Source organism: Coregonus clupeaformis, chromosome 14, assembly GCF_020615455.1.
Source record: "Coregonus clupeaformis isolate EN_2021a chromosome 14, ASM2061545v1, whole genome shotgun sequence".
NCBI classification, from domain to species: Eukaryota; Metazoa; Chordata; class Actinopteri; order Salmoniformes; family Salmonidae; genus Coregonus; species Coregonus clupeaformis.
The window spans coordinates 45,975,264-45,987,620 of NC_059205.1; the positions used below are offsets into that span (position 1 = coordinate 45,975,264).

The 12,357-nt window shown below is 41.2% G+C and overlaps 1 protein-coding gene across 3 annotated transcripts; it reads right to left on the reverse strand.

The window, feature by feature from the left end:
* Positions 1-1,533: 1,533 nt before the first annotated feature.
* On the reverse strand, positions 1,534-5,814 carry lhx8a (LIM homeobox 8a). Of its 3 annotated transcripts, none has more exons than XM_041896985.2 (8): positions 5,540-5,814; positions 4,293-4,442; positions 3,665-3,786; positions 2,907-3,127; positions 2,568-2,653; positions 2,333-2,428; positions 2,062-2,245; positions 1,534-1,882 (listed from the first exon to the last, which is right to left on the reverse strand). In XM_041896985.2, the coding sequence occupies exons 1-8, from the start codon at positions 5,621-5,623 to the stop codon at positions 1,806-1,808; spliced, it is 1,020 nt and encodes a 339-aa protein (XP_041752919.1). In that variant the 5' UTR covers positions 5,624-5,814; the 3' UTR covers positions 1,534-1,805. The 3 variants fall into 3 exon arrangements, with proteins under 3 accessions (XP_041752919.1, XP_041752920.1, XP_041752918.1); XM_041896986.2 differs by having other exon boundaries at positions 1,536-1,882; positions 2,568-2,665; positions 4,293-4,370; XM_041896984.2 differs by having other exon boundaries at positions 1,537-1,882; positions 2,568-2,665.
* Between the last annotated feature and the right edge of the window lie 6,543 nt (positions 5,815-12,357).

The following is a 12,357-nucleotide window of genomic DNA, read 5'->3' on the forward strand; positions in this document are numbered from 1 at the left end:
ACAAAATATATATTATATTTAAGATTCTTCAAATAGCCACCCTTTGCCATGATGACAGCTTAGCACACTCTTGGCCAGTCCCTGCCGCTGAAAAACATTTTTTTACATTTACATTTTTAGTCATTTAGCAGACGCTCTTATCCAGAGCGACTTACAGTTATGAATACATATTTTTTTATACTGGCCCCCCGTGGGAATCGAACCCACAACCCTGGCATTGCAAACGCCATGCTCTATCAACTGAGCTACATCCCTGCCGGCCATTCCCTCCCCTACCCTGGACGACGCTGGGCCAATTGTGCGCCGCCCATGAGTCTCCCGGTCGCGGCCGGCTGCGACAGAGCCTGGATTCGAACCAGGATCTCTAGTGGCACAGTTAACACTGCGATGCAGTGCCTTAGACCACTGCGCAACATCCCTACAGCATGATGCTGCCACCACCATGCTTCACTGTAGGGATGGTGCCAGGTTTCCTCCAGACGTGACGCTTGACATTCAGGACAAAGAGTTCAATCTTGGTTTCATCAGACCAGAGAATGTTTCTCATCGTCTGAGAGTCTTTAGTTGCCTTTTGGCAAACTCCAAGCGGGCTGTCATGTGCCTTTTACTGAGGAGTGGCTTCCGTCTGGCCGCTCTACCATAAAGGCCTGATTGGTGGAGTGCTGCAGAGATGGTTGTCCTTCTGGAAGGTTCTCCCATCTCCACAGAGGAACTCTAGAGCTCTGTCAGAGTGACCAAGTTCTTGGTCACCTCCCTGACCAAGGCCCTTCTCCCACATTGCTCAGTTTGGCCAGGTGGCCAGCTCTAGGAAGAGTCTTGGTAGTTCCAAACTTCTTCCATTTAAGAATGATGGAAGCCACTGTGTTCTTGGGGAACTTCAATGCTGCAGACATTTTTTGGTACCCTTCCACAGATCTGTGCCTCGACACAATCCTGTCTCGGAGCTCTACGGACAATTCCTTCGACCTCATGGCTTGGTTTTTGCTCTGACATGCACTGTCAACTGTGGGACCATATATAGACAGTTTTGTGCCTTTCCAAATCAAGTCCAATCAATTGAATTTACCACAGGTGGACTCCAATCAAGTTGTAGAAACATCAAGGATGATCAATGGAAACATGATACACCTGAGCTCAATTTCAAGTCTCATAGCAAAGGGTATGAATACTTACGTAAATAAGGTATGTTAAAAAAAATTGCTAAGATTTCTAAACCTGTTTTCGCTTTGTCATTATAGGGTATTGTGTGTAGATTGCAGATTTTTTTTTTTTAATCCATTTTAGAATAAGGCTGTAACGTAACAATGTGGAAAAAGTAAAGGGGTCTTAAGACTTTCCGAAGGCACTGTATATCTGTTTTCCCAGTCATATGAAATCCATAGATTAGGGCCTAATTAATTTATTTCAATTGACTGATTTCCTTATATGGACTGTAACTCAGTAAAAATCTTTGAAATTGTTGCATATTCCATTTATATTTTTGATCAGTGTACACACCACACACACCCCAGAAACTAAGTAATCCATTTAATCATTAGTATTTAATTTTTTAAACAAAGTGCTCAGTCACATATACATCAAATAAATTAAATGCCAACCAATATAGGCTACAATACATTAACAAAAAGTTTACATATAAACCTTATTTTACATTGAAAAAAATGTGGATAATTGTATCTCCTTCGATAAACCCCCATAGCAAATAATGTTGCACCCCACCCTTTGATGGACAGGAGTATCGCATTGGCTCCTCAGCATTCTGACCAATGGTAAGGGCCGCTTCTGCAGGAGACGGGATGTGAAGATCAGGCATGGCTGATTGGCAGCTGTGTCATGGAATGGGATAAAAGAGGCTGGAACACCAGTGAGGAGGGAGAGTGCACTGTGAAGAACACAAACATAATAGTGTTAGTCCAAAACCCATTGGGTTATAGTAATATTGGGATTTCAGATCTTTGCACTGAATTCTAAAGCAAAACTAATAAGATGTTACAAAGAAAGCTTAACCCACAGGCCATAAAAAATATGAACCTGTGATGTACTGGTGCCGGTTTTGCTCACCATCCATGTAAGTGTGTAGTGTTGTAAGCATGGGTGTGTCTGTTATGTAGGATGTGTAGTGTAGATCGTCCATGAGAGGCGGAGAAAGCCTGGACTGCTGTAGTGACGACATCGCTGCAGATGGCACGTGGTGGTTGGGGCTCACATGCTTCTTATGACGAGCTCGACAGTTCTGGAACCAAACCTGGATATTGAATAGGGATGGGTTAAGCTTCCTTTAACTTCAGGGACACCTAGAATTGTTTGACTAGACTAATGTTAGAGCGCTCACCTGAATGACTCTGCGACTGAGGCCAGTCCTCTCTGCCAGCTTCTGGAGGGTCTGAGCGTCTGGGTTGTTGTCCTGAGCAAACTGGGCCTGCATCACCTGACAGACAAGATACAGAGAATGTAAGATGCGCGCACACACAATCATTAATACTGTTCCTAGTATTGTTTTGGCACTTTCATTTGCAAACATGCAGGACAGTCGTTTCTGGAGTGACAGGAAAGTAATAAATGTTCACCTGTAGCTGGTCTGCGGTGAAGCTAGTGCGAGCCCTCTTAGCTGGTTTGGGCTGGGACCCTTCCTGCTCTGATGGCAGGGCTCCCTCTACATTAACACCTTTTCATGTAAGGACATGTAACCACATAGGTCATCACATTGCATAGGAGAATGAGGAAGGCTAATTGATAAGGGAAAATCTAGAATCTCATAGTTATCAATTAATGTTTCAAAAGAATGAGCCAAAATTAAATTGCTACATCAAATCATAAGTGTGTAGAAAAAAGGCTAGTGTACAATAAACTAATTTTTCAAAATGCAGGCCTTATTCTTCTTTCTACACACCTGTAATGTTGCTTACCACTTTCCATGGCCCGTTTCAGGTTGTCAAGCATGCAGTCGTAGTGGACACGACATAGCACCCTCTCCTCCACCAGGGCAAACTCCTCCCCCGTGGAGAGCTGGCGCTTGCAGGAGAAGCAGGCGAAGCAGGCCAGGTGGTAGGTGTTGCCCTTCGCTCTCCTCACCCAGTCTTTGGAGTGCATGTTCCTGCCACAGTTGGCACAGCGAGTTCCATACTTCCTGTGGGAAAGTTGGATTGTACTTTTTAACATGCCGTGGGGGTGTTTGTACAGTAGCCTACAGTACACACTTTCTAATAAATACATACATAATACAAACTACAGATTAACTACAGACCAAAACCACTAAAGGCAGGGTAGCCATTTTAGAAAATGATATGTTAACTATTTTAAACATTTTTATATCAACATACAATTATTTGATCATGAATCTAGAAATACAAGATTGTCCCAATAAAAATGCATTAAATGTAAATTGAAGGCCATAGAGAAGTGTGACAATGGTGTGGCTATAAATACTAGAGGGCCCAAGGTAAGAAGGTCAAACAATAAGGTTAAGAGCCACTTATCTCGCCTTGTAAAAGTCTCATTAACTTCATTAGATAACAATTGAATCTGTCATGTCAAAGTTGCAACTTCAGATGTAGCCTAAACTCAACTCCTCTCAGTTGATGTGAAGTACATCGTGGAGTTGAGTTTTACTTGGCTAATCGCGCTAGAACCCTCCTGTATGGAAGAAGACACCCTTTTCACCTACCTGAAGTAGTCGAGTTTGCAGAAAACCACCTCCTCTTTGATGTAGCAACTGACATGTCTTCCTAGAGGAGTTTGGCACACGTTGCACGACAGGCAGTTCACGTGCCAGCACAAGTTGTTCACCTGAAATGTAGCCACAGCATAGTCAATCAGATGTATTCGACCGAAAGGAGTAGCTTCGTCTACAGCTTTATCCACGAAAATTAGGCAAGTATGATGTTGTCTTAGGTCTCTCTTTATGTAGTGTTGTGATGTGTGTTTTGTCCAATATTTATATATATTTATTTTTGTAATCCCAGCCCCCGTCCCCGCAGGAGGCCTTTTGCCTTTTGGTAGGCGGTCATGGTAAATAAGAATGTGTTCTTAACTGACTTGCCTAGTTAAATAACGGTTAAATAAAATAAACAAATTAATGGTAAATGTTTAGTGTGTCAACAATTTTGCTTCACTGAAATGTGGTTTTATTTACCAAATAGGCCTACAGCAAACTTTTTCCTGTCACAGTTAAAAATGTGTACACTTTAGGGGTCCTAGGCCTATGAGTTTATGGACGTTGGGGGAAACAAAATTACATACGCATTTTAGGCCTTGGTTGAATATCTAAGCCGGTCATAGGCTCGGCAACTTACCTTGAGTAGGTATTTGTCGACTATCTCCAAACCACAACTTGTACAAAGGCTTTTCCCCAGAGAGGCTGATGCCATCGTCTGCGGTGTCGAGGAAGACAAAGACGAAGATGGTGAATATGACTCGTCTTCAAAAATGTAATCCGAGGTGCCCTAGATATAATATATATAAATAAAAAGCAAAATAAGTGTCATGATACTGATATAACGCAACATTTTTCTATGCGTAAATAACGGACAATTTCATAGGACTACATTTGGCCAGGCCAATCTATGTCGGTTTTCCCCCTTACTATCTCTGACTTTCCTGGTAGCTACTTGAGGACAAACGTAAGTACTGACGTGGTTGTCCCACCTAGCTATTTTAAGATGAATGCACTAACTAAGTCGCTCTGGATAAGAGTATGCTTAATGACAAATTTAAAATGAAGGCACGGGCGAGGTTTTGGTATAGGCCTAATTTCCACTGGTAAGGTTTTACGCATAGGCCTACTATAAACAATTGGCTACCGATTCCTCCTCCTTAGGCTACTTGTCCGCCTATGCTCAGAGCATCGGAAGATGCCCCTCCACATCCCTACTTAGGCATAGTGACTAGTCAAAATAAGTTGGTGCAAAATATATATTGGAGATGGCCTTTTACTCCACTTCTGCTCGCTATGACAACCACGACGAAAAATAGGCCTAAGATGCCATCTTGAAGAACACTTTAAACACATTTTATTCTTTTTTATACATGAACCAAAACTCTTGAAATGTTCAACCACTTTTCGCAACAAAAAAACGTTAATGGTTCTCAACGCCTATCCATTTCTGTTGTCAGTCAAATTAGTTCTCTGCAGAAGGGCAATTCTTGTAAAATGATCACATTTAGGACGAAGATGACTGAACAAAAAAGCGTAATGGCCAAATCAAAGACAGATTTGTTTGGCAATTATCGCCATGGCAGCCTTCTCCAAATCAACGCGCACGCAGCCATGTATTTTGATTAGCCTGTAACGCAAACTCCCTCAGGTAATGCACTGATTAGTGCATAGAAAACGAATGGGTGGGCACCTCAGATCTAAACTTATTCACATTTTCAGTAACTTGGAACAGTCGCCCGTCGGTTTGGAGTAGCCTACATTCGGTAAAATGTTAGGCTATTTAAACAACAATGGTAGGCCTAATAGCAACATATCAAATCGAAAAATTAGCTAAATGAATGCTCCGATAATTTCTTAAAACTTTGAATATGGATATAGGCTTACCGTGCTGTCGAAAGCCGAGTTGAACCCATTTTCAATGTCATCCACCTTGGAGCAAGCCAACATTTGTTCGCTTTTCCAATACATCACTTTGTAGCTCTAGATGAAAACACAAATCCACCAGGAGAATAGTCCCATATAGATTCCATCCAGTGTCAGAGGCTGCTGCACCAACCCCATGCTCTAGCGAAAGCAGTCTTTGCATTAGTGAGGGTGGAACTTTTTCCTCTCCATTTTCCTTTTGACTGTCTTGGCCGCACCTCCTTGACACATATGCCCGCCTTGCAGTGGATATGAGATGTTATACATAGGGAAAGTATTTCAGTAATACGTCAGAGGTGATACCACATCTTTCGATATAGCTTTATTATTTTCGTTATGTTTTACATAATACAACAATCCTCCGTGATAAGATGCTCATGATTTCGTTTCTCACACGCTGCTGCTAAGCCAAAGGTGAAAATAAACTCAAACAAATGTAACAGGTAATTTAGGCCTTGTTCATCTCCTACAACTGATAGCCCAATGTTTGCAACCTTAGTTTCAGAAAAGAAAGAACTCGCATAGCGGCAATCATTTCGTTTTTAATCCACCCCATTCGGACTAACCGATAGCATCTGGGCAAAGAGCAACTGACAGCACCCCAATTGGATTTATTGTCCCGCAGCTGAGTTCAGCATCTTTATTGCTACCTGCAGCTGATGATGGTGGTAGTAGTTAAATGAAGGATGGGCCCAATAATTGCTAAATACAAGCAGGTTTGTGAAACCCCTATCATTTAGAAATAATTTCATGTGTGGCCATGTGTTCTTTGTTTTGTCATGGTAAAAGTCCATTTGTAAATCGCTCTGGATAAGAGCGTCTGCTAAATGACTTAAATGTTAAATGTAAAACACGCGCAAATCACTAGTAAAACCTTATATAAAAGGCGTGGGACCCTTTTCAATAGGAAAGCCTACAGTTCGAAACATCTGATTAAAAAAGAGATGTGCAATCTTCAGCATTATAACAATGATCATCATGCCTCTGTTATAAGTTGTTATACGATGTTGGCTATGGCCCAGTGCAGGAATTTATGTATATTTATGTACTAAGATTTTTCAGTAGGTCTCTAATTTTTTTCGTTTTCATAATACAAATACATGCTTATTATAATGTTGAGGCGAAATTGTAGCCAGCATAATACAATCTCAATCTCGTTTGAATGTTGAGTTATCCTGTTGAAATTATTTACTGTATGCATACGTTTTCCTAAATTGTGATAGCCTGTGCAAACTTTGCAGCCCTGTACATTTGATTTGATCGTACTTCGATTTGTTTTTGCCAAGTTAGTTATTGTTTTTCTTATAAGACAGCGAACTAACAGCTCTGCCTTTTCTTGCGTGCGTGCCATCAGCGCTGACACACACACACACACAGCGGATTTTTAAATCATCATCACCCAAAAATATTGTATGAATTTATTTTGTAAATGTAACCATTCTTTCTTTCAAATAGGCTGTATTTATTTGTTTTAACAGCAACATATTGCTTTCAGATAGTCCTAATGGAAACGTTCCAATATCTTTAAATTAATTCAAATGAGCCTATTATTATTTATTATTATTATTATTATTATTATTATTATTATTCTTCACGTTGTTAAATGTTATTTTCTCTTTGTTGTTTGTTTGTACTTTTTTAAAATTAAATAAACACATTTAGGGTGTAGATCAGCTTTAATATTGCAGATAGGTTGTAGCTACCATCAATGTAATTGTCTGCATCACTTCCCCCATACATTTTTTTGCAAATCTATATATACATACACATACATACACATATATACATAACACTACTAGTCGAAAGTTTTAGAACACCTACTCATTCAAGGGTTTTTCTTTATTTTACTATTTTCTACATTGTAGAATAATAGTGAAGACATCAAAACTATGAAATAACACATACAGAATCATGTAGTAACCAAAAAAGTGTTAAACAAATCAAAATATATTTTATATTTGAGATTCTTCAAATAGCCACCCTTTGTCTTGATGACAGCTTTGCACACTCTTGGCATTCTCTTAACCAGCTTCACCTGGAATGCTTTTCCAACAGTCTTGAAGGAGTTCCCACATATGCTGAGCACTTGTTGGCTGCTTTTCCTTCACTCTGCGGTCCGATTAATCCCAAAACCATCTCAATTTGGTTGAGGTCGGGGGATTGTGGTGGCCCGGTCATCTGATGCAGCATTCCATCACTCTCCTTCTCAGTAAAATAGCCCTTACACAGCCTGGAGGTGTGTTGGGTCATTGTCCTGTTGAAAAACCAATGATAGTCCCACTAAGCCCAAACCAGATGGCGTATCGCTGCAGAATGCTGTGGTAGCCATGCTGGTTAAGTGTGCCTCCAGCAAAGCACCCCAACACCATAACACCACCTCCTCCATGCTTTACGATGAGAAATACACATGCGGAGATCATCCGTTCACCCACACCGCATCTCACAAAGACACAGCGGTTGGAACCAAAAATCTCAAATTTGGACAGATTTCCACCGGTCTAATGTCCATTGCTCGTATTTCTTGGCCCAAGTAAGTCTCTACTTATTATTGGTGTCCTTTAGTAGTGGTTTCTTTGCAGCAATTCGACCATGAAGGCCTGATTCACACAGTGTTCTCTGAACAGCTGATGTTGAGATGTGTCTGTTACTTGAGCTGCAATTTCCGAGGCTGGTAACTCTAATGAACTTATCCTCTGCAGCAGAGGTAAGAAACATGAGCAATGGACATTAGACCGGTGGAAAGTTGTCCTTTGGTCTTGAGTCCAAATTTGAGATTTTTTGTTCCAACCGCTGTGTCTTTGTGATATGAGGTGTGGGTGAACGGTTGATCTCCGCATGTGTATTTCCCACCGTAAAGCATGGAGGAGGTGGTGTTATGGTGTGGGGGTGCTTTGCTGGTGACACAATGCTTAGGCCTCTACTTCCAGCTTATACATACCTCTCCCTCAACGTGATCAAGACAAAGGAGATGATTGTGGACTACAGGAAAAGGAGGACCGAGCACGCCCCCATTCTCATCGACGGGCTGTAGTGGAGCAGGTTGAGAGCTTTAAGTTCCTTGGTGTCCACATTACCAACAAACTATCATGGTCCAAACACACCAAGACAGTCGTGAAGAGGGCACGACAAAGCCTATTCCCCCTCAGGAGACTGAAAAGATTTGGCATGGGTCCTCAGATCCTCAAAATGTTCTACAGCTGCACCATCGAGGGCATCCTGACTGGTTGCATCACTGCCTGGTATGGCAACTGCTCGGCCTCCGACCGCAAGGCACTACAGAGGGTAGTGCGTACGGCTCAGTACATCACTGGGGCCAAGCTTCCTGCCATCCAGGACCTCTATACCAGGCAGTGTCAGAGGAAGGCCCTAGAAATTGTCAAAGACTCCAGCCACCCAAGTCATAGACTGTTATCTCTGCTACCGCACAGCAAGCGGTACAAGAGGGCAAATTCTAGCTCCAAAAGGCTTCTTAACAGCTTCTACCCCCAAGCCATAAGACTCCTGAAGAGCTAATCAAATGGCTACCCGGACTATTTGCATTGTCGTCCCCCCACCCCCCACCCCACCTTTTACGCTGCTACTACTCTCTGTTTATTATCTATGCATAGTCACTTTAGCTCTACCTATATGTACATATTACCTCAATTACCTCGACTAACCTGTGCCCCCGCACATTGACTCTGTACCGGTACCCCTTGTATATTGCCTCGCTACTGTTATTTTACTGCTGCTCTTTAATTATCAGTTATTTCTTTTTATATATATTTTTTTTTACTTATTTTTTACTTCACTTATTTTTCTTAAAAAACTGCATTGTTGGTTAAGGGCTTGTAAGTAAGCATTTCACTGTAAGGTCTACACTTGTTGTATTTGGCGCATGTGACATACAATTTGATTTGATATACATTTTATGGACAAAGTCTATTTTACAATAGTTTTATTTTGTTTGTTTTTACTCCTGTCCTTCCTCTACCCTCAACCTGTCCCATCTATTTCTGATGTCCATCCGGTTTGATTTCTATTTGCCATATCTTTCAAACTGTGCTCTTTGACAAAAGTTCTGAACTTATAACCTATATACAGTGGGGAGAAAAATTATTTGATACACTGCCGATTTTGCAGGTTTTCCTACTTACAAAGCATGTAGAGGTCTGTAATTTTTATCATAGGTACACTTCAACTGTGAGAGACGGAATCTAAAACAAAACTCCAGAAAATCACATTGTATGATTTTTAAGTAATTAATTTGCATTTTATTGCATGACATAAGTATTTGATCACCTACCAACCAGTAAGAATTCCGGCTCTCACAGACCTGATCGTTTTTCTATAAGAAGCTCCTCTGTCCTCCACTCATTACCTGTATTAACTGCACCTGTTTGAACTCGTTACCTGTATAAAAGACACCTGTCCACACACTCAATCAAACAGACTCCAACCTCTCCACTATGGCCAAGACCAAAGAGCTGTCAAAGGACACCAGAAACAAAATTGTAGACCTGCACAAGGCTGGGATGGGCTACAGGACAATAGGCAAGCAGCTTGGTGAGAAGGCAACAACTGTTGGCGCAATTATTAGAAAATGGAAGACGTTCAAGACCACGGTCAATCACCCTTGGTCTGGGGCTCCATGCAAGATCTCACCTCGTGGGCCATCAATGATCATGAGGACGGTGAGGGATCAGCACAGAACCCCACGGCAGGACCTGGTCAATGACCTGCAGAGAGCTGGGACCACAGTCTCAAAGAAAACCATTAGTAACACACTACGCCGTCATGGACTAAAATCCTGCAGCGCACGCAAGGTCCCCCTGCTCAAGCCAGCGCATGTCCAGGCCCGTCTGAAGTTTGCCAATGACCATCTGGATGATCCAGAGGAGGAATGGGAGAAGGTCATGTGGTCTGATGAGACAAAAATAGAGCTTTTGGTCTAAACTCCACTCGCCGTGTTTGGAGGAAGAAGAAGGATGAGTACAACCCCAAGAACACCATCCCAACCGTGAAGCATGGAGGTGGAAACATCATTCTTTGGGGATGCTTTTCTGCAAAGGGGACAGGACAACTGCACCGTATTGAGGGGAGGATGGATGGGGCCATGTATCGCGAGATCTTGGCCAACAACTTCCTTCCCTCAGTAAGAGCATTGAAGATGGGTCGTGGCTGGGTCTTCCAGCATGACAACGACCCGAAACACACAGCCAGGGCAACTAAGAAGTGACTCCGTAAGAAGCATCTCAAGGTCCTGGAGTGGCCTAGCCAGTCTCCAGACCTGAACCCAATAGAAAATCTTTGGAGGGAGCTGAAAGTCCGTATTGCCCAGCGACAGCCCCGAAACCTGAAGGATCTGGAGAAGGTCTGTATGGAGGAGTGGGCCAAAATCCCTGCTGCAGCTTGTGCAAACCTGGTCAAGGCCTACAGGAAACATATGATCTCTGTAATTGCAAACAAAGGTTTCTGTACCAAATATTAAGTTCTGCTTTTCTGATGTATCAAATACTTATGTCATGCAATAAAATGCAAAATAATTACCTAAAAATCATACAATGTGATTTTCTGGATTTTTGTTTTAGATTCCGTCTCTCACAGTTGAAGTGTACCTATGATAACAATTACAGACCTCTACATGCTTTGTAAGTAGGAAAACCTGCAAAATTGGCAGTGTATCAAATACTTGTTCTCCCCACTGTACGTTTTACGGACACAGTATGATTTACATTAGTTATCTTGTTGTTATTAGTCCCAACGTTCAGATCCATTCAACCCCTCCCATCTATCTCTTAACACCATCCATATTGGATTTCTATTTGCCATATCTTTTTCAACTGTGCTGTGATGTTCAAAAGTTCTGAACCTTTCTATTCTCATTGTTTCTACAGATTGTAAATTAAAAATAAACATTTTTGCTAAAAGTATTATTATATTATTGATCGATTGACTATGACTTTTCAGATCACCCAGTAGTGCTATCTGCAGGGTTAGCTCCAGGTAAATATTGTAATTCTTCAGCCATTCCTGGACCTGTGATGACCAAAAACAAGCTACATATGGACAGTACCAAAACAAATGATCTAATAATTCTGTCTCTTTGCAGCAAAATATGCAGAGCTGGGAAGGTTGTATTCCCCATATAAATAACATTCTATTGGTTGCAAGAAATGTGTATAATCATTTAAATAGAAAAATTCAAAGTTTTGAATCCGGCGTCGTTTTGCGTGTCAGTTCATAAACCCTGTGCCATGGATTTCGGTACGTCAAAAATCTCTTCCCAACTATTTTGCAATCTATATGGCACAGATGTTTAACCAATTATGATCTTTAATGCAGGGCCGACAGACATGTTCCTTAATTTTTCCCCCTTCCACTTTCCTCTCCCATTTTTGCGGTAATGCTGCAATTAGTTGGTTGTAATTTTGGGTAGAGCAGCCATTTCCATATGTTTTTGTTAGCTGTAAATGCAACATAACTCCATCAGTCCTACCTATGATATCATTTACGAAGATTATACATTTTTAAATTTTAAAAAAAACAACGTTTTTTTTATCAATTAGTATATTTGAGTTTAACCACAATATTTGTTCTGTCCTTTCTGGTGGATTAAATTGAAATTGTTAAATGATCATTTGAGAAATTCGATTGAACCAAATTTTGACCAATGGGCAAGAAATCTATTTCTCGTCATGGAAAAATATGCAGAGACTAAACATTCTGCAGTCTATAGTTAGATACATGTCTAATTGTATTAGATTCACTGTTCTTAGAATATGTTATTTTACAAGAGC

Coding starts and splice junctions, on each gene's coding strand:
- lhx8a (XM_041896984.2), bottom strand. CDS start 5,623: ATGTATTGGAAAAGCGAACAAATGTTGGCTTGCTCCAAGGTGGATGAC. Junction 4,443..5,539: donor ACTCGGCTTTCGACAGCACG/GTAAGCCTATAT, acceptor TATTATATCTAG/GGCACCTCGGATTACATTTT. Junction 1,883..2,061: donor ACTACACACTTACATGGATG/GTGAGCAAAACC, acceptor TGTTCTTCACAG/TGCACTCTCCCTCCTCACTG.